Source organism: Mus musculus, chromosome 14 (genome assembly GCF_000001635.26).
Source record: "Mus musculus strain C57BL/6J chromosome 14, GRCm38.p6 C57BL/6J".
In the NCBI taxonomy this organism is placed as follows: domain Eukaryota; kingdom Metazoa; phylum Chordata; class Mammalia; order Rodentia; family Muridae; genus Mus; species Mus musculus.
In genome coordinates this window covers 14943072-14964663 of record NC_000080.6, presented here as the reverse complement: position 1 = coordinate 14964663, position 21592 = coordinate 14943072, and the positions used below count along the sequence as shown (strand labels likewise).

The 21592-nt window shown below is 41.7% G+C and overlaps 1 protein-coding gene across 5 annotated transcripts in view; it reads right to left on the bottom strand.

The window, feature by feature from the left end:
- The window catches only part of Nek10 (NIMA (never in mitosis gene a)- related kinase 10), a 208480-nt gene that overhangs the window by 47396 nt on the left and 139492 nt on the right, over nt 1–21592 (bottom strand). For all 5 annotated transcript variants that reach the window (XR_382965.2, XM_006518092.2, XM_011244771.1 and 2 more), the window contains 3 exons: nt 8986–9169; nt 8807–8893; nt 7059–7113 (listed from right to left, as the gene is read on the bottom strand). Coding sequence is in view for 4 of the 5 variants with exons in the window: in XM_006518092.2 (XP_006518155.1) it covers nt 7059–7113; nt 8807–8893; nt 8986–9169 (326 nt within the window). In the remaining variant the exon portion in view is untranslated. The remainder of the gene's footprint in view (nt 1–7058; nt 7114–8806; nt 8894–8985; nt 9170–21592) is intronic.

Below are 21592 nucleotides of genomic sequence, written 5' to 3'. Positions count from 1 at the left end.
TCCAAGAAAACATCAAAACAATCAATCATTCATGATGATCAAATAGGCTTTATCACAGGGATGCAGGAATGGTTCAATATATAGAAATCCATTAAAGGTTACCCACTACATAAATAAACTCAAACAAACAAACAAAAAAAACCACATGAACATTTCATTAGATGCTGAAAAAGCATTTGACAAAATTCACCATCCCTTCATGTTAAAAGTCTTGGAAAGATCAGGAATTCAAGGCCCGTACCTAAACAGAATAAAAGCAATATACAGCAATCCAGTAGCCTACATCAAACTAAATGGAGAGAAACTTAAGTAATCCCACTAAAATCAGGGACTAGACAAGTCTGTCCTCCCTCTCCCTATCTACTCAATATAGTACTCAAAGTCCTAGCTAGAGCAATTAGACAACAAAAGGAGTTCAAAGGGATACAAATTGGAAAGGAAGAAGTCAAAATATCACTATTTGCAGATGATATGATAGTATACTTAAGTGACCCCAAAAATTCTACAAGAGAACTCCTACAGCTAACAAACAACTTCAGCAAAGTGGCTGGATATAAAATTAAACAAATCTGTAGCCTTCCTCTACTCAAAAAATAAATAGCTGAGAAAGAAATTAGGGAAAACACACCCTTCACAATAGTCACAAACAGAAAATACCTTGGTGTGACTCTAATCAAGCAAGTGAAAGACAAGAACTTCAAGTCTCTGAAGAAAGAAATTTAAAGAATATCTCAGAAGTTGGAAATATCTCCCATGCTCATGGATTGGCAGGATTGATATAGTAAAAATGGTCATCTTACTGAAAGCAATCTGCAAATTCAATGTAATCCCTGACAAAATTCCAACTCAATTCTTCACAGAATTAGAAAGAGCAATTTGCAAATTCATTTGGAATAACAAAAACCAGGATAACAAAAACTCTTCTTTACAATAAAAGTACTTGTGGGGAATCACCACCCCTGTCATCAAGAGCAAATAGTGACAAACAAAAACAAAAACAAAACAAAAAACCATATGGTATTGATACAGAGACAGACAGGAAAATCAATGGAATAGAATTGAAGACCCAGAAATGAATCCATAGATCTATGTTCACTTGATCTTTGACAATAAAGCTAAAACAATTCATGGAAAAAGGACAGCGTTTTCAACTAATGGTGCTGGTTCCATTGAATGTTATCATGTAGAAGAATGCAAATTGATCCATTCTTATCTCTTTGGACAAAGCTCAAGTCCAAATGGATCAAGACCTCCACATAAAACCAGAGACACTGAAAACAATAGAGGAAAAAGTAGGGAATAGCCTTGAGCACATGGACATAGGGGAAAATTTCCTGAACAGAACACCAAGGGTTCAAGCTCTAAGATTAAGAATTGACAAAAGGGATCTCATAAAATTGCATAGCTTCTGTAAGACAAAGGACAATGTCAATAGGAGAAAAGGCAACCAACAGATTGGGGAAAGATCTAAACCAATCCTAAATCTGATAGGGGGGTAATAGCCAATATATACGAAGAACTCAAGAATTTGGGGTACAGAGCTACACAATGACTTTTCCAGTGATGAATACAGAATGGCTAAGAATCACCTAAAGAAATGTTCAACATCCTTAGTCAGCAGGAAAATGCAAATCAAAACAACCTTGAGATTTCTACTCAAACCAGTCAGAATGGCTAAGATCAAAATCTCAGGTGAAAGCAGACAAGGATGTGAGAAAGAGGAACACTCCTCCATTGCTGGTGGGATTGCAAGCTGGTACAACCACTCTGGAAATCAGACTAGTTGTTCCTCAGAAAATGGGACATAGCACCCAGTTATACCACTCCAGGGCATATACCCAGAAGATTCTCCAATATATAACAAGGACGCATGTTCCACTATGTTCATAGCAGCCTTATTTGTAATAGCCAGAAGCTGGAAAGAACCCAGATGTCTTTCAATAGAGGAATGGATGTAGAAAATGTGGTACATTTACACAATGGGGTACTACTCAGGTATTAAAAAACAATGAATTTATGACATTCGTAGGCAAATGGATGGAGCTAGAAAATATTCTGAGTGAGGTAACCCAATCACAAAAGAACACTCATGGTATGCACTCATTGATAAGTGGATATTAGCCCAGAAGTTTGTCATACCCAAGATGCAATTCACAAACCACATGAAGCTTTAAGAAGGAAAACCATAGTGTGGGTGCTTCAGTCCTTCTTAGAAGGGGAACAAAATACTCACGGGAGCAAATACGGAGACAAAGTGTAAAGCAGAGACTGAAGCAGAGACTACCCCACTTGCTGCCCCATATACAGTCACCAAACCCAGACACTGTTGTGGATTCCACAAAGTGCTTGCTGACAGGAGCCTGATATAGTTGTCTCCTGAGAGGCTCTGCCAGAGCCTGACAAACACAGAGGCTTGCAGCCAACCACTGAATTGAGCACAGGGTCCCCAATGAAGGAGTTATAGAAAGGACTCAATGAAGGAACTGAAGGGTTTCCAACCCCATAGGAAGAACAATATCAACCAACCAGACCTCCCTGGAGCTTCCAGGGACTAAACTACCAATCAAAGAGTATACATGGAGGGACCCATGGATCCAGCAGCAAATATAGCAGAGGATGGCTTTGTTGGTCATCCCTGGGCAGAGAGGCCCTTGGTCCTGTGAAGGCTGGATGCCTTAGGGTAGGTGAATGTGAGGGTGGGGAGGCAGGAGTTGGTGGGTGGTTGGGGGAACACCCTCATAAAAGCAGGGGGGGGGATGTCATAGGGTGTTTCAGGGGGAACTGGGAAAGGGGATAACATTTGAAATGTAAATAAAATATCCCATTTAAAAAATAAGAATAAAATAAATCTTAAAAAAATAAGCATTCGGGAATGTTCACATAAACATCACACCCACACACAGACATACACACACAAACACAAATACACACACACTGTTTCCTTGGAGGCCTGTGCTACACACCAGTAATGAATAGAAACCATCCTCATAGTCTCAGGGCTTCTGAAGTTACTGTGCAATACAGAAGAAGAATTCTTAATTTCTTCAAAGGTAAATCATCAGTCACAAAGATGGACAGTCACTTGTAACTCCAAAAAAGCATATATCCGCTGTGAACAGAAGCCATGGTAATGGCCGGCAATAGATGGCCAGATGGTGGAAATGATGCAGAGCCGGAAGAAATTCTAGACTGAAGCACAGAGACTGCTTAGGACCTATGGAGTGTCGTGGTTCCAGATGATGATATTCCCACAATAGCTCAAGCTGTCCACAGGGATCGTTTAATGTGGACAAGCTTCAGACATATTTTCTGGTGAGAAGACGTAGCATATTGAAGAGGCCATCTAATGAAAGTTTTAAAATGGGCACAAATAGCTAATAATAACAGTGTTTTAGAGGCTGAAAGGATACTGAAGGCCATGACCTCTACCTGTCCTTGGATTCAGTATGACCTGGTCCACAGCTTGTATGCCTAGAAGAGTCTGAAGTGATGAGTGGAGATTTAGTCTATAAGTCTACCCACTCCAGTGGCAGTAAGGCAGAGAATACAACCAAATTCCAGGGCTTTTAAAGTAGATTTCATTCTGAACTGCAAGCACAGTGGGAATTGGTTTGGTAATTATTTTGTCAGAACAGTGTGAATTACTTGGATAATTATTTTGTCATTAAAATCCAGGCCATGAAATAGACAATGCTCTAGAATTTTCTCTCAAGGAAATCCTTTAACTACATCATCAGAAATGAGAAGCTTGGCTTGCAACACTAAGAATACATCCTGTGAGGTTACTGCATCCATAACATACAAATTAGCTAGAATTCTCAATATGTATCACTATGACAGCTATGACAGGGGATTGGATAGGGGTTGGGCTCTTGTGTTTAGTCAAGGTCTTCACCCACTGCAGTGTTAACAGAGCTGATATCTCTGTGAGGAGGAGGGACCAGATTCCCACCTTCCCTTCAGATTGCACTGATAATTGAAGACAAACAAGCAAAAAGCAGGCAATCTTAGAACTGCCATAGAAAAGGGACACTGCTCTCACAGCTGCTTAGTACTGTTTCTTTTATGTGGCTAGGAAGACTGCTGGATGGTGACACTGGCTGAGGCCTGGTTGGTTTTGGTAGGCAGTGATGAAGCACACACGTTTAATAAAAGCAAAATGAGACCCAGATATTAATGAGAAAAGGACACAGAGTAGCCACACGTAGATGGTGAGATGGCTGCTGGGAGAGAAGGACCATGGATATTGAGACAGTGAGAGGGCCCTTGTGGTCACATCAGTGATGCTGCATGGTCCTCTGCAGCCATCTCTCTCCATGAAAACTGGGGTCAGGAACACACCCTGTAATGAAATCATGCTCACAAAGAAGGAGTTCACTGCAAGAGTCTCTGACACTGCAAACATCAGATGTTTCAGAGCAGCCAGCCATCTACATCCTGTTGCCTTGGCAACAGAAAGAAACTAGGCATGGAGAAATCCTGTTGCCTAAGTTACAGAATTAAAAAAAAAAAGTGGGCCTTAATCTATGGCTAACACTAAATTAATTCAAGAAAGTGAACAAGATTTCAACCTTTTACAGTAAGAAACTCAGAAATTGCAATGAGATGATTCATCAATATACTAATACAAGCATTCAACAAACATCTCTGGATCAGCATCTGTATGCAACATACTGTACCAGGGAGTAAAGGAAGAGCCCACACACAGTTCAGACTAAACCTGGCATACCGTAATAAATGACCATAACATGAGAAGATGATTTTTTTTGAGATGGGGTTTTTGTTACATTGCCCAAGCTGGTCTTGAACTCATGGTTCCCACAAATCTTCCTGTTTCTATCTGTGCGGATCAAATTTGAGAATTCCTTGCCTCAGTATGCTCTCTGTTTTGTTTAAGCACAGCCACCCAGGATCTCCTCCTCACCTCATCACTAGGTGATGCTGGCTACAGAAAAGCCAAACGCATCTACAGGGTTCACTTTCCTATTTATCTTTACTATAGAATGCAGTATTGTGGTCTTCCTTTATATTTAAATTTATCTTCTGGTTTCTACATATTTTAGAAGATTAATTCAACTTTTCACATTAATACACTAAGAAGCTGAGGAAAATCCTAAGCAAAGTAAATCAAAAAGAATGCGAGCTTTACTTAGTGCCTGTAAGAGAAGTAGAAATTATACTTCAGAGTTCTCTCATTTTAACTCAGAGAAGCCATTAGTACCATCTGGAAAAGAGCAAAGAACGTTTTGATTTCTTTCCCTCTGCTCTGTGTGACAGGGTTGCTTGCTCTGCCCCATTCTCAGCCCCACCCTGGTCTGCCTTGTGCCACAGTCTATACTGTATCTGCCGTGAAAACTGTGCTTCCTGCTGGCTTGTCACACAGCATATCCCACTATGTGACACAGATACAGACAAGGGCTTTAAGGACAGTTCTCAGTCACCTTGGAACAGGGTTTTGGATGTTTTGGCCACTTGTGTTCACTGATTCATAAGTACATGGTAAAGGCATGACTGCACAGTGTCCCTGTATCTGGGCGAACTTTTACCCCCACCAACTCTGATTTATATAATTTGTTACAAAACACTTAACTAATTTTTAGATTTTATTTTTAAAAATCCTTTCACGATATAAAATATGAGGGTTTTTTTATTTTGTTTTTGTTTTTGCCCATGGGTTTTGTGTTGTAATTTTCAAAGGGCCAGATGCAAATAGAACTATTGCAAATGAGCAAAGTTCCCACAGATCCTTCTAGAAATCAAGGTTATAATTGCTTGGCACTCTCAAGATGTTTGAATTTATCTGGTTAGAAATTTCCACTTTTTATATAAATTCCTCTTAACTGGGGCATCCATCTGCATGTCAGAATTGGACAATACTGCTGGCTGGTGGTATCACTGCTTAGGTGTGCTTCAGCATTTAGGATGCTCTTGCCTCTGAACATCCCTCTGCGACCTGCTCATCTTTCTCAGCTTCTTACTGGTTGCTTCTGGATAAAAGTTTTCCTAATTTAAACCATCTTCTGTTCAGTGGCCCAGAGCATTTTCTCAAAAATGGCCTCATCTCCATTTGACCATCTCAACTCTATGGGTTTCTCTCTGCAAACAGAAATCTGGTGCTCTGCGCCCAGTCACCCACATATCTGGTGCCATCTCTTTGAAATTAATCACCACTGATTATGTTTTTCCTGTAGACTGCCTCTCCACAGGCATACCCTGAAGTTACGTTGATGCCAGAAGGCTCGTTCCCAGAAGCTAACTGCCCCAGTCACTCCACATGTTCTGCAGCCATTTCTGCCTCTAGAGCTTCTGAGACTACTACAATCAGTCATTGAGGTTCCCTCCATCCTCACCCAATGGCACCCAAACTGTTCTCCTAACTATCATGGGACTTGCAAGGGCCAAATCTAGTGCTTTAGTTTTAGTTCTTACCCTAAGAGATTACTGTCACAGAGACAACTGATGTCCCTTAACAACTTCTCCTTTCTCTTAACAAAGGATGCATACATATGATATAAATCAAATATCATATATATCATATATATGAGTGTGTGTGTGTGTGTGTGTGTGTGTGTGTGTGTGATCACTGTCCTCGTCTGGGTATGACTGTATAAAGGAGTTCTGCCTTTATATGTGAGCAGGAGTCACAAGCACAATATTGGGGGGCGGGCAGATCCTCGGGAGTAAGTGTGTGTCCCTCACCTTGTCCACATTTGCCATGCACTGGGTCATACACCCCTGTTTTAAGGACCCATTGTTCCAGCTGCCCTCACTGAGCATGGCTATTCCATTGTCTAGGTTCAGTGTATGCTCAGAGAGGCTGGCTATGTGGATGTCACAGAACCAGAAGGCAGAGTACACAGTGTCCATGCTGAGGCTTAACATCCTTCAGCACCCTAGTCAGCCATAGGTGCTAGCTCTGAGAGGCAGAAACTAACAGTTGCCTACGTCCACATACCCACAGTGACTTCTGCTAGTCATGGGGCAACTTAGTTCCAAGTGGCTCAGTACCACCTACAATAAATACACTTCTAAGTCCACTGCTCCTCAAAACAACATACCTTGCCTGTGAGTGCCTTTCTCTTCCCGAAGCACTGAAACTTCGCTTTAAAATGCCTAAAACAAGAAAATAGAAATAACCATAAATTATTGCTGCAGAAATTGTTTTTATTGTTGCTGTGTATTGCCTGTTTCCAGTGCTGGAGAGAGAGTCCAGGTCCAATGTATACAAAGCCAGTGCTCAGCCACAAACTGCATTGTGGCCTTCAGCACCCCCTTTTTTAAAGGGTCCAGGCAATTTCCCTTCACTGTAATGACCATTTTCCTCCTTGACAATATTAACTCAAATATAATGCTAAAAATTACTATGTACTTGGTCAGTTCTTCTGTCTTGGCAGTTTTTCCTCAGTGTAACCACCATTACTGTGCACTAGATCTGTTATTGTAAGGTGTTTTCCTTCCAAAGAAAAGATGGTAAACAGAAGTTTGTATTTGACACAACAGCATGCCTGCATCATGTCCACCCTTGAGCTATGTGCAGACATCTTTATGTCAAGGTGTGCCTCTCTCACTGCCTCCCCACTGCACATCTCCAGCACTGTTCTAGAGATAACACCAGCATTCACCAGAACAAGGAAGTGCTTCTAGAATGTGCTACACATTTACATGCATAAAGAGTTTCTCCTGCACAGTGCCCATCATTATGCAACTACAAAACCAAGGCACTTTATCTCTCAGGAAAGAACTTTTAGGAGATATAGAACAAAGAATTGGACATGGAGATTGTCCCAGAAAATCTGTAAGATCTAGTCAACATTATGTATAGAGAAGACAAAGAATGTGGCTACGCCCTTGGTACTCCACATGCATCTTCAGGAAAGCTATTTTCTGTCTGCTTTCCTGGGGTTTTCATAGCATAACCACTGAGGAGACAGAAGTATTTTTACTTCAATTATTTTAAAGTATCTCTAGTTAGAAAACTTAAATCTAGTTAACATACTCTTCTGAGATGTTTATCTTTTTCTCCATTTCTATTTTAACATTTCTTTCAGTTTCATGTCTGCCAAGTTGACTTGATCCTATTTCTCTGTAGTCTTCAAGTTCTATCTAAATATATCACTTTATTTTCTTTCCTACTCATCAATATGTTTTAAAATTTTTATTATTGTTTCAATTTCAAACTAATTTTGGCTAGATTTATGTATTGTATTTTTCATGGTCCTAGATGGTTAAGATATTAATTTTACTTAGACGCACTAAACATTTCATTTATGTTTGCTTTCATTCATCAACTTTATGCATTCTAGAGTCACCTGGAAAGAGAGTATCAGATAAGCCTCGGCCAGGCTGGCCTGTGAGCATTCCAGTAAGGGATTTTCTTAATTGGGTAAACAAGGTATGCCTGTTGTGGATGGCACATTCCCAGGATTTGGTCCTGGACTGTGTGAGAATAGAAAGTGGACTGAACACCAGCAGCATGAACACATTCACGTCTCTCTGCTCTCAGCCGTGGGTGTGATATGATGGCTAATGTCTCTCCTAAATTTCTGGTTCTTCTAATCCACAGACTGATGAAATGCCACACCCATCACTCCTAAGGTGGATTGGCTGACTAGAGCCTCACCATTTCAGCTCCCTAGTCACAGTCTCCATTGGCTGGTAAAAGTAAAAAAGCACCCCCTTGCCTGGTATCTGGCCTCTGGCTCTACCCACAGAAGTGCTGCACCTGAGACAGGAGCCACAGACCCTCTCACTACCATGGACCCACTCACTGCAGTCACTCAAAGGCAGACTTGTACAGCAGGCTTACTGAATGTAGACTCCTTTAGGGGGCTTGAACTGGAGCTGCTACAGTTGTCCGAGACGTCCAGCTCATCGTCTAGCTCAGAATACAGGTCTGCATGTGGAAAAGAAGAAGAGGGTGAGTGTGCATAGCAGCGGAAGGTCCCTGGTACCTTCCTGCCCTCCCCTTGCTCAAAGTACACCCACCTTTCTCCACACTCTCCAGCTGGAAGTTGTCTTCTGACAGCACCTCCTCACAGACCCTGTCCTCCTCCTTCCCGCAGGGGATGTGGCAGCCCTCTCCAGGCAGCTCTGCGCTCTCTGAAAGCTCACTTTTCAGGCTGGCTGCCCCGCTGCTACTGCTGCTCAGGCTTGCCTTCTCAAAGGTCTCCTGGTAGAAGAATTCTGGTGTTAAGCACCTCGTGTACTCTTCCTCTGCAGCAACTGACACTTGTTACTATGAACATGTCAGTATCTAAGATATCATTGCAAATACTTAATGCAGAAGTGATACCTTCCACCATGGAGCCCATTTAACCCATATCAAGAAGTAAATCTAAAAATCAACCATCTGACAAAAAAAAAGACTAGAGGCAAGGACGCCCACACCAGAGGCCTGTAAGAACTGTCAAACTAACAGTACCTCCGCGGAACAGAGCTCAGGGGCTACTTTACCAGAAACTTCTCCCCTTTGAGCATTTCCTCAAATATTTGCAATGGCATCTGCTCAGCCTATATTAGCTAAAAGGTTTTCCAAAGACCACTAGTAGCAATCAAGCCAGGCCATGAGGCACGAGCAATGACATCCGCTACAAGGGGAGGTAACAGCAGTGATCAGAACTCAGTCACTTACAGCTCCAGCTTCCCTTTTGCAGAACGGTCCTCCAGAACTTTCTGAGAAGATGAAAGTAGGTGACTGTGAGGCCACACCCAAGTCATTCATCTGACCCAGGGCTTCAATATCCCACTACACTGTATTATAAACCATATGCAATATGTCTCTTAGGTTCAATAAAAATAAAGATGTTAAATGGCACAGGCATTGTGTGGGCCCATTCACAGCAGGTGGAAAGAACTGCTTGGGCTGTTGGCTAAAGATCACCAACAGAAATAAGACACAGAACTGGGGCACAAATGAAGAAGCTATGAAAGAGGGCAGAACCAGGCAGAAGAGTCAGGACAGATGGAAGGATGGTATGTGTTTGCCGACTTATTTTTCACAGATTTTCCTACAACTCATGCAGCACTCTCAGGCTCAAGGAGCAGGTTGTTCAGAATCCATTGGTGCCAAAATTTGTAGATGAAGAACACTTAAGATCTCATGGTATATGATTAGTACATCCACGGCAGCATTGTCACCTCAGCAAGACATGTGTGCACTGAAAACTGCCTGCCCAACACAACATGTGTGCACTGTAGGCTGCCTTCCCTGCAGGACATGCGTGCACTGCAGGCTGCCTACTCAGTTGGTGTCTATTATACCTTGGGATGTTTTCAGCTATCTTCCCTTGGTTCACCAACTTTTATTTTGTTGAAACTAGTATGTGAGTTAAAGAAACACACTTCTAAATGGATTTTCTGTAACTAGTCTTCCAGCCAGTGTCCATGATACTTTGATGAACCTGGATTAACTCTCCCATTGCTTAAGAGATTTCTAACATCTCTGCTCAGCCAATATCAGTTCCTGATTATAAACCTAAGACCACCTTCTAAGGTCCAAATTTTTATTCAGCATTCTCTGTCCTAGCCTGTTTTTCTTCTTCTAAACAAACTCACAGAATTCTGTTTCTTCTAACTTTTCTCGGCTGCTATCCAGGAGAAACTGTCCTAGAAATCAACACCTTGCTTTCAGCTCTGTGCTCATGCACATTAACCTAAATAAGCTGTCATCTCCCACTGCACAGTAAAGACCAACACTTGGCATTTCAGACCCTTCTGAAGACTCTGCTCAATATGTGTCAATACTGAGAAGAGATGGGGGTGTAGATGAGGGCCAGAGTTTCTGTCTATCATGACCAAGATACAATTCACAACATGATAGCACACACTGGGACCTTTTCTTATGGCATCAGTGCAATTAGATGTGAAGACCTGCAAATCCAGCAGCAATGGGTTTTATCTGTGGCCATGGATAGAGGAGGAGGACCAATAAAAACAAAATAAGTAGTGAGGCCTTGTGGTGGACTCATCATGTTGTGTACACCTAAAGAAAAAGAGCATAAAGAGGCTAATTCTAAAAACCAGGAGACCCACACCATCCAAATCAAAGTTGACAGAAAAACAGCAAAACTGGGTACTTACACAGCCCAATTTCAGCACAGACAGTATAACTCTTCACACACAAACAGAACTTTAGCTAGAAAGAAAGGCAGCCCCACAGGATGCCCAGGATGCTACAGTAAACTGTGTCCTCAAAACTTCTGAGAGCAGAGACAACATGACAACTACACTACACGGAAAATGTATTTTTTTCATTGTAAACATTTCACAGTGCATACTTTTCAGTGTAAGATAAATATGTACAAAAAGTGTCAACCATGAGCAATGCAGTGAGTTTCTGGTTTCAGAGTGTTAGAGTCCATGATGGTGGAGCAAAGGCAGCAGGATCAGCTGAGAGCCCACCTTGTAATCCACAAGCAGGAACCAGAGAGTACACTGGCAATGGTGTGAGTCTTTTGGAACCTCAAAGCTTGACCTCAGTGACACACCCCCTTCAGCAAAGCTATACCTCCTTGTGCTCCTCAAACAACCACCAACTGGGGATCAAGTATTCAAATGCCTGAGACTTATATAGGCATTTCATTCAAACCACCATCTTCTTTATCCTGCTCTAGGGACTGTTAAACAATATATGGTTGGAAAGCTAGTAGTTTCTTTTTGGAAGAAAGCACACAACTACTTATGCCTGAGAAGTTCTATTTCTGAGTATTACCTAAAAGAAACCACCAGGTTGAGTTGGGATACAACCTAATGCAAATAGAACTAATTTGCATAACACGGGGTCCTCTTTGTAGATATGGCTAGAATTCATAGGTTAGATGTATATAAAGTCCACCAGACCTCCAGCCCGAGGTAGGAGTCATCTAAGATGGTGTACAAGACCTTTCAGAACGATGTGTAGAGGATTGTGTGTGGGGAATGAGTGTATATATCAAAAGCTATTATGCTCAGCACTTAAACACACTAACACTATGTATATGCAAATTATGCTAATTTTAAGGGGAAGAGTGGATGAGAGAATTGTATCTATTTGAAGTGAGTAGAGCTGTTGAAAGACTTGTTTTCTTAAAACATAGTAACCAAAGAACATTTCCCAACAAGCAGAGATTTCCTAATTTCTGATATTTCTTTCCCTACAACATTGCTTGTTGCATTTTCATGGCCATGGGAGAAACTCAGTCAGCTATTAACCAGACTATAAAAGCAAAATTGTTGACGAAAATACTGTCCTTTTAAAACACATGATTTTCTGCATGGCTTAATTTAATCTCTTAGCAGAGGATTCCAGACACAAGCTTTTAGCAGTAGGCTCAGCATTTGTGAATGACATATGGTATAATAAAAGCAAGGCAAATGGATAGATAAATGGCAAATTTTAAAAGTCCAAGTACACTAAAACAAAAAAAGCGCATCCAGCTGCTTGCATATTCTTCAGTTTCAGCACCCCACTGTAAAGATATCTGAGAATTTAAGAAAAAAAATCAGACTTCTGTCAATAAAGAATTCTAAGACTGTAGAACACAATGTGTTAGAAAGTTATTATCAGAATCCCACCATGATGTGAGTTTGTGAGAGTCATGATTTTAAACATGATGTTTACTGCTAATTAGTACACCAGCTGCTCTGCTCTCCAAGTGGGATTTAAGATGTTACTCCAGGATGGCAGATTTAAGATGTTACTACAGGCTGCCTGACTGTACCACGTTATCATAAACAACCCAATCCACTGAAAGATGCAACTTTCTAGGACACAAACATCATCTTAACTGTAGAATAATTTACCAATGTCAAGTGTATGGGTTTCTTTTACAAATGATAACTTTGGTGGGCTTGTGAGGGAAGGCTGAGAAGGGAAGACAAATCTTAGATAGTTTGGATGGAGCTGACTGAATCTGTGGGCACAGTGTTTTATGCACAACTGGGCTCCTCCCAGGTGAGGAGGATCTACCTTCCTGTTGCTAGCATCTGCAGCTCTCACATGGCAGTTCCAGAGTGCTCTTCCCACTCCTGTCCTTATGATGGCCTGTCCTGCCCCTTCAGGCACACAAGCCAGTTCCTCAAAAATCCATTGGTACAGCCCTGTGTTGTACTAGGCAGTTAGAAACCATAGTGACACTTTAAATGCCTCCTGCACTCAAAGTCACAATGACTGTCTGCTACTTGTTTCCCTGACGCATGCCCTGGTTTCTGGTAGGCAGAAAGTGCAGAGGTGACATCCTGGCTAAAGCACTGGCCTTTAGTGCAAACTGTGGCTGCTGAGGCAAAGCTAGGATTTGTGGACTGGAAAGCTAGGGTTTCTCACTCTCTCTGGTGTGTAGATAACCATTGTTAAACTACCCAGCACTTTCTGTATAAGCCAATCTAGAGAATCTCTTTTTTGTTGTTGTTTGGTTGGTTTTTTGCTTTTTCGAGACAGAGTTTTGCTGTGTAGCTGTAGCTGTCCTGGAACTCACTTTGTAGGCCAGGCTGGCCTCAAACTCAGAGACCCACCTGCCTCTATCTCTGGAATTAAAGCATGTATCACCACTACCTGGGTAAAATACCTTTTATAATATATAAATATTCTATTGGTTATGTTCCTTTATAGAACCTGCCTAATTATATCACAAGACTTCCTTCAATTCTGTGTATGTTAGTCGTATAGGTGGATATCACCTGAGGTGAGGCTCAGGTCAGACAAGGCAGCTGGAGGCTAGGGCTGTGACATACAGTGACTACATGTCAACATACAAACATATAATTGCTATGTTAAAATGGCTCGTGCACTCACGCATCCCAAAGCTCTTAACTGCTGAGACCAGGCCATGATGCTGCAACCACAGAGCAAGAAAAGTGTAATGAAGAAAAGACTAAACGAGACTGTGGCAGATGGAGGTGACTGTCTCAGAGAAGAATGGCGAGATTCTGACACTCAGGCAGAACAGGAGTGAGAGCCCAGTGGTGGGTTTGCAGTGAGTGACTCCAACTGTACTCCTCTCTGCTGCTCCAGCACAGCTCAACCCCAAGACTAGATTCTAGAGTTAGTAGAAATACAGAAGGGTTTGAGAAAAGTCTGATTGCAGTCAGTGAAGATAGGGGTACTTCAGAACAGAGAAGCCCACCACAATGCTTCACTTGCTATAGACATTTATTAAAAAGTCCACGAGAGCCAAGGCCTAGTACTCTCTGAGCACTATGGTGCCACTGCTGCCTACAATACTGCCTGACACCTATGAGGCCCACAATGGGTGACTGTTGATTGGATAAATGAATGACTGGCACCTGAAACAGGAGAGGAGGAAGCATGGGGAGCTACCTGAGCTGGCCTCCAACTCCCACTGAGATGCCTGTGATATGTGCGTGGCATGGACAGGCATCTCAAGCTCTCATGGGTCCCAGTGAAAAGTCACAAGCAGGTCTCAGAGGCAGGGCAGGAATTGTGATCCACGTGTTGGAGATTTGGTTTGAAGGAGCACATGTGACATAAACATTTAACAAAGAAGGTTAATGTCACCAACCACAGAAGTAGGTTCACAGTAGTGGAGGTCAGCAGAGGCCACCTCAGGCATCCAGGATGGCCTCTCTTCCCACTTGTGTAAGCATGGCTCAGCCTCCTCCTATACTCAGCAGCCATCTTGGCAAGAGGAGATGGAGATCAGAACTCTCAAAGTGGAAAACAAACGTTAGATCCTAAGAGCCAGATCTTAAATCAACAGTGGCTACATCTACCTCCTGCTGCCCCCAGCAGGGGTAGAGCTGCATACCTAATTTCTACCCAGATCCTTATAAAATAAAGCATATAGTCAGAGTTGCTAATGTGCTTGCTACACAAGTGTGAGGACCTGAGTTCTCATCCCAGCACCCACATCGAGAGCTGAGCCTGACATCCTGGTTAAGCACGTACCTGCAATCCCAACACTAATGCCTACCACCTATCAGTTTTAAAGAGCTCACCAAAGTCCTCTCTATAATACTCATATTAATTTTCTGTCCCAGATCTAAACTAATATCCACAGGGTAATAAGTGTGGGCTCAATGCATTGTGAGCAGTGCCAGAACCCCAAACATTATAAGACTGTCACAGTTTCCAATCCATCCCACATTCCTCTCATAATTAGGCATTTGAGTAAAGCCTATACATTATTCTATTCTAATTATTTCTCATTCTTAACAGATCTCTGCATCAGTTCTCATTTGCAATTTCACAGTAGGTAACTGCAGGCCCAGTAGGAAGGTAGTTAATGACATTTCCTTGGCTCTTCTGAAATATATATTTATACTCATCTTTAGCAGCATATTGTGAAAATTTTCATAATTAAGAATAAGTAAAGTATGGGAATAAATAGTACATGCCCTAAGAGATGGAGGTCTGTGTAATGTTTTCTGGCAGATATAAGCTAACCCACTAATCTGCAGCATTCAGCCAATTCACCACACACCTCCTTCCGGGTGTGGGGATTGCAGGGTCCTGCTAATGCCTCTTTCTTTAGGCACTAGAGCGTAATGGGCTGTGTGGCTGCATTATTGATTCTAGCTGCTCTGGGACAGCCTTCCTCATACTTGGAACAATACTAATATTGCTTAAGGAAAGTAAAGACAGTGTTAGACACAGTTGGAATAATGGAGAAGGCAATAGTTCCCCTGCTACCTCAAGGCACAAAGGGGCTACTTGGAGGAGGTCAGCAGATATCAGGGGGAACAGAGTAGAGAGAAGAGAGGGAAGAGAGTCAACTAAGAAGATTGTTTACAAATGCCACAGTGAAATTCAACTCTGCCTATGCTAATTGAACATTTTAATTAGAATAAAAGCAACAATGAAGTAAGAGAAAAGTAATAATAATAACAATGGGTGCCCAATAAGGGTAATGCAGACTACCTTCTTATTAAGATGCACTAGCATGTTCTTGTTGGTTCTTCCACAAAGCTGTTTTTCTCTTAGTATTTGATGGATTTTGAAAGGGAAAGACTATTAGTGCGCTTAAGATAGTACAAGGAAAGAAGTGTTTTGTGTTTCTTTAAGGTGGTCACAGAAGATGGTTTGAAATCAAGCATCTCTCAATGGTCCATAAAGACTGAACGCCCCATGAAGCACCTTGTGCCAGATCAGGAACCCAGTCACTGTGTTTATCCACATGATTGACATGCATTGATTTAGTACAGAGCTGCCACTTGAACAAGTCAGCAACAGGTTAAAACTACCCTTCTAATGCAGGCCTTACCCATCTGATATAACCAATGCCGTTTCAAATCGTACGCCACGTAGCCAGGACATGAGCCATAGGAACTATAAACAAGGCACACCTGTTTTTTCCTTTCTTTTAAAATTGCTGGTGTGTGTTTGGCATATGGTTTTGGGTGTGTACACGTGTACATTTGTGTTCATGTGTGTTCATGGTGTGTGTTTGTGCATTTGTGTTCATGGTGTGTGTTTGGCATATGGTTCTGAGTGTGTACACGTGTGCATTTGTGTTCATGTGTGTTCATGGTATGTGTTTGGCATATGGTTTTGGGTGTGTACACGTGTGCATTTGTGTTCATGTGTGTTCATGGTGTGTGTTTGGCATATGGTTCTGAGTGTGTACACGTGTGCATTTGTGTTCATGTGTGTTCATGCTAGGGAACAACCTCAGGTCATTCCTTTACTTTTTTTAAATTTATTGCTTTGCGTGTGTGTGTGTGTGTGTGTGTGTGTGTGTGTGTGTGTGTGTGAACATGTGCATGGCATGTATGTGTGTGGAGGTCAGAGGAAACCTTAAGGGAGTAACTTCTTTCCTCCTACTCTCTCTCCGTAGGATCAAACTCCACTCACTCTGCTTAGTGTCAAGCACCATTAGCCTCCCCACTCTCAGCAGCCCCATCTTAGTTTAGAGGAAGGGTCCCTTACAGGACTGGAGCTCAGCAGGCAGTCTGGCTGGAAAATGAGCCCAGTGATCTGCCTTTCCCCAGCTTACCAATGTAGGGATTGTAAGCATTTGCCACGCTGTCTGCAGTGTTTATCTGTGCATGGCACATGTGTGGGCCTGAGGAGGATGCTGGGGAACCCATATGAAGATCAGAGGACAGTTTTGTGGATTCAGTTCTCTCCATCTGCCTCTATAGGAGTTTTGGGAATCACTCTCAAGTAGATAAAGCAGGGATGCAAGTGTTTCACTCCAGGCATCAAGCAGGTCCTGGTCACTGAGTTTTGTCTTTTGTTTTTTACTTATTTATTATGCATTGATTTTCTTTTAACTAAAAGAAATGAATGGGGAAGCTCATGGGACTGGAGAAGTATATAACTCACAAATAACATGAAGTTCCTGAAGATAAACAGATTCACAAGCCTTTTCCCGAATGCAGATACAGGAAAATGGCTTCTGGAATACTCTCCCACCACCAGCCACGTTACTTGCAAGTCACTCAAAGAACTCCAAGTGTGCAGTGGTCATGAGCTGTCAATCACTCCAGGTCATCCCTTTGGCGATACAGCAGCATCTAAATCATGTCTGCATTTCTATGTAACTCTTTATCTACATTCCAGTAAGTAGCCTTCATTAGATTGCTAAGTCAGACCCTGGTGGACTCACTGCTCTGCTGTTGGTACTCTATCTGGTGTGAGTAGACATCTTTCACTTCTCCTAGGAAGAGTCATGCAGCAGTACCAGGATTGAACTCAGCTCCTCACTCTTGAAAGGTAAGCACTTGTTGATGGAAGCCTGATATGGCTGTCTCCAGAGAGGCTCTGCCAGTGCCTGACAAATATAGACGGTAGATAGTCTCAGGCAACCATTGGACTAAGTGCAGAGTCCCCAATAGAGGAGTTGGAGAAGGGATGAAGGAACTGAGAGGGTTTGCAGCCCCATGGAGAGAGCAACAGTGTCAACCAGCCACCTGTCCTGGAACTCCCGGGAATGGATTACCAACCAAAGAACACACATGGAGGAACCCATGGCGGTGGCTGGCCGCATATGTGGCAGAGGATGGCCTTGTTAGGTATCAGGAGAAGAAGCCCTTGAGCCAGAGGGTGTTCGATGCCCCAGTGTAGGGGGATGCCAGGGATAGAAGAGGGAGTGGGTGGGGAAGCATCCTCACAGAAGCAGGGGGAGGGGGGATGGGATAGGTGGTTTTCTAAGGAGAGACCTGGAAAGGGGTAAACATTTGAAATGCAAATAAAGAAAAGAAAAAAAAAGAAAAAAGAAAGGTAAGCACTTTAACATCTCTCTTGCCCTGTTTTTCCATTTTTTTAAAAAAATTTTGAACATTTTATTTATTTTTGCTTTTATGTGTATGGGTGTTTTCACTGCCCATGCACCTGTGTACTGCATGCAGACAGTGTTTACAGGGGGCAGATTAGGGTCTTAGATCCACTGAGACTGGAATTACAGGTGGTTGCAAGCCACCATATGGGTGGTAGGAATCAAAATTTGATCCTCTGGGAGAGTAGCCAGGTTGTCTTTACTACTGAGTCATTCTTGTCTCCTGGGTATTTTGTTTTTCAACAGAAAATGTGCTGCTACAATGCTTATGAAAAGCACTGCTGAGGATACTTCCAATCCCCAACTGCACCAGGGAGCTGAAGTTGTTCCACAGCCCACTCACTCTGCATGGGTCCACCAGGAGAGAGCTGGTCTCCTAGGAGTGCTGTCTTTCCCAGACTCAGAGGTGAGATAGTCACTTTCTCTCCAATAAGTGTCCAGGGAGGGGCAGGAACAATGGAGCTGCTGGGGCAGGATCCTTCCCATCACCATCTGTACCAAGAGCTTGGATTGTTCCACAACCCTCTGTACAAAAGTTCTGCCAGGAGAGATCTGGTATTCCAGGAGTACTGACACAAGCTTACAGGCCCACAGAAGGGACAAACTCCAGCCAGAGACAGCAAGACTAACTAACACGAAAGATAACCAGATGGCAAAAGGCAAGCACAAGAATCTTACCAACAGAAACTAAAGCTACTTGGAATCATCAGAACAAAGTTCTCCCACCACATACAGCAAGTCCTGGATACCCTAAGACACCAGAAAAGCAAGATTTGGTTTTAAAATCACATCTCATGATGCTGATAGAGGATCTTAAAAAGGAAATAAATAACTCTCTTAAAGAAATAAAGAAGAACACAGGTAAACAAGTAGAAGACCTTAAAGAGGATAAACAAAAATCCCTTAAAGAATTACAGGAAAACACAATCAAACAAGTGAAAGAATTGAACACAACAATCCAGGATCTAAAAATGGAAGTAGAAACAATAAAGAAATCACAAAGGGAGACAACTCTGGAGATAGAAAACCTAGGAAAGAAATAAGGAGTCATAGATAAAAGCATCACCAGCAGAATATAAGAGATAGAAGAGAGAATCTCAGTTGCAGAAGATACCATGGAAAATATGGACACAACAGTCAAAGAAAAGGCAAAAGGCAAAAACTTTCTAACCCCAAAAGTCCAGGAAAGCTAAGACAAAATGAGAAGACCAAACCTAAGGATAATAGGTATAGAAGAGAGGGAAGATTCCCATCTAAAAGGGCAAGTAAATCAAATTATAGAAGAAAACTGCCCTGACCTAAAGAAAGAGATGCCCATGAACATACAAGAAGCCTATAGAACTCCAAATAGACTGGACCAGAAAATAAATTCCTCTCATCACATAATAATCAAAACACCAAATGCACACCACAAGGAAAAAATATTACGAGCAGTAAGGAGAAAATGTCAAATAACATAAAGGCAGACCTATCAGAATCACACCAGCCTTCTCACCAGAGACTATAAAAGCCAGAAGATTCTGAGCAGATATCATAAAGACTCTAAAACAACCCACAAATGCCAGCACAGGCTACTATACCCAGCAAAACTCTCAGTTACCACAGACGGAGAGATCAAGATATTCCATGACAAAACCAAATTTACACCATATCTTTCCACAAATCCAGCCCTACAGAGGATAATAGATGGAAAACTACAATACAAGGAAGGAAAGTACACCCTAGAAAAAGCATGAAAGTAATGTTCTTACAACAAACCAAGAAAAGAAAAAAAAAAAAAAAGATAGCCACATAAACATAATTCCACCTCTAACAAAAAACAAAAAACAAAACAAAACAAAACAAAAAAAACCAGGAAGCAAAATCAATTTTCCATAATATCTCTTAATCTCAATGGACTCAATTTCCCAATAAAAAGACAGACTAACAGATTGGATATGAACACAGGACCCAGCATTTTTGCTACATACAGGAAATGCATGTCAGTGACAAAGACAGACATTAGCTCAGAGTATAAGGCTGGAAAACAATTCTCCAAGGAAATGGTCCCAAGAAACAAGCTGGAGTAGCCATTCTAATATCAAATAAAATTCACTTTCAAACTGAAGTTGTAAAAAATGATAACGAAACACACTTCATACTCATCAAAGGAAAAAAATCTACCAAGAAGAACTCTCAATTCTGAATATCTATGCTCCAAATGTAAGGGCACCCACCTTCATAAAAGAAACTTTACTAAAGCACAAAGCACACATTGCACCTCACACAATAATAGTAGAAGATTTCAACACCCCACTCTCAGCAATGGACAAATCATGGAAACAGAAACTAAATAGAGACACAGTGAAACTAACATAAGTTATGAACCAAATAGATTTAACAGATATATAGAGAGAACATTTTATCCTAAAACAAAAGAATATACCTTCTTCTCAGCACCTCATGGTACCTGTTTCAAAATTAACCATATAATTGGTCACAAACCAGGCCTGAACAGAAACAAGAAGATTGAAATAATCCCATCCTATCAGATGATCACAGACTAAGGCTGGTCTTCAATAAGGACATAAACAATAGAAAGCCCACATACACATGGAAGCGGAACAACACTCTACTCAATGAAACGTGGAAAAAGAAGAAATAAAGAAAGAAATTAAAGGCTTTTTAGAGTCTAATAAAAGTAAAGCCACAACATACCCAAACTTATGGGACACAATGAAAGCATTTCTAAGAGGGAAACTCATAGCACTGAGTGCCTCCAAAAAGAAACTAGAAAGAGCACACACTAGCAGCTTGACAACACACCTGAAAGCTCTAAAACCAAAGGAAGTAAATACACCAAGAGGAGTAGACGGAAGGAAATAATCAAACTCAGGGGCGAAATCAACCAAGTTGAAACAAAAAGAACTATACAAAGAATAAACAAAACCAGGAGCTGGTTCTTCAAGAAAATCAAGAAAATGGATAGACCCTTAGCCAGAATAACCAGAGGGCACAGAGACAGTATCCAAATCAAGAAAATCAGGAATGAAAAGGGAGATACAACAACATAAACTGAGGAAATTTTAAAAACCATCAGATCCTACTATAAAACTGTAAAATCTGGATGAAATGGACAATTTTCTGAACAGATACCAGGTACCATAGTTGAATCAGGAGCAGATAAACCATCTAAACAGTCCCATAACCCCTAAAGAATTAGAAACAGGCATGATTAGTCTCCCAACCAAACAACAACAACAACAGGACCAGATGAGTTTAGTGCAGAGTTCTATCAGACCTTCAGGGAAGACCTAAGACCAATACTCTTCAAACTATTCCACAAAAAAGAAACAGAAGGAATACTGCCCAATTCATTCTATGAAGCCACAATTACACTG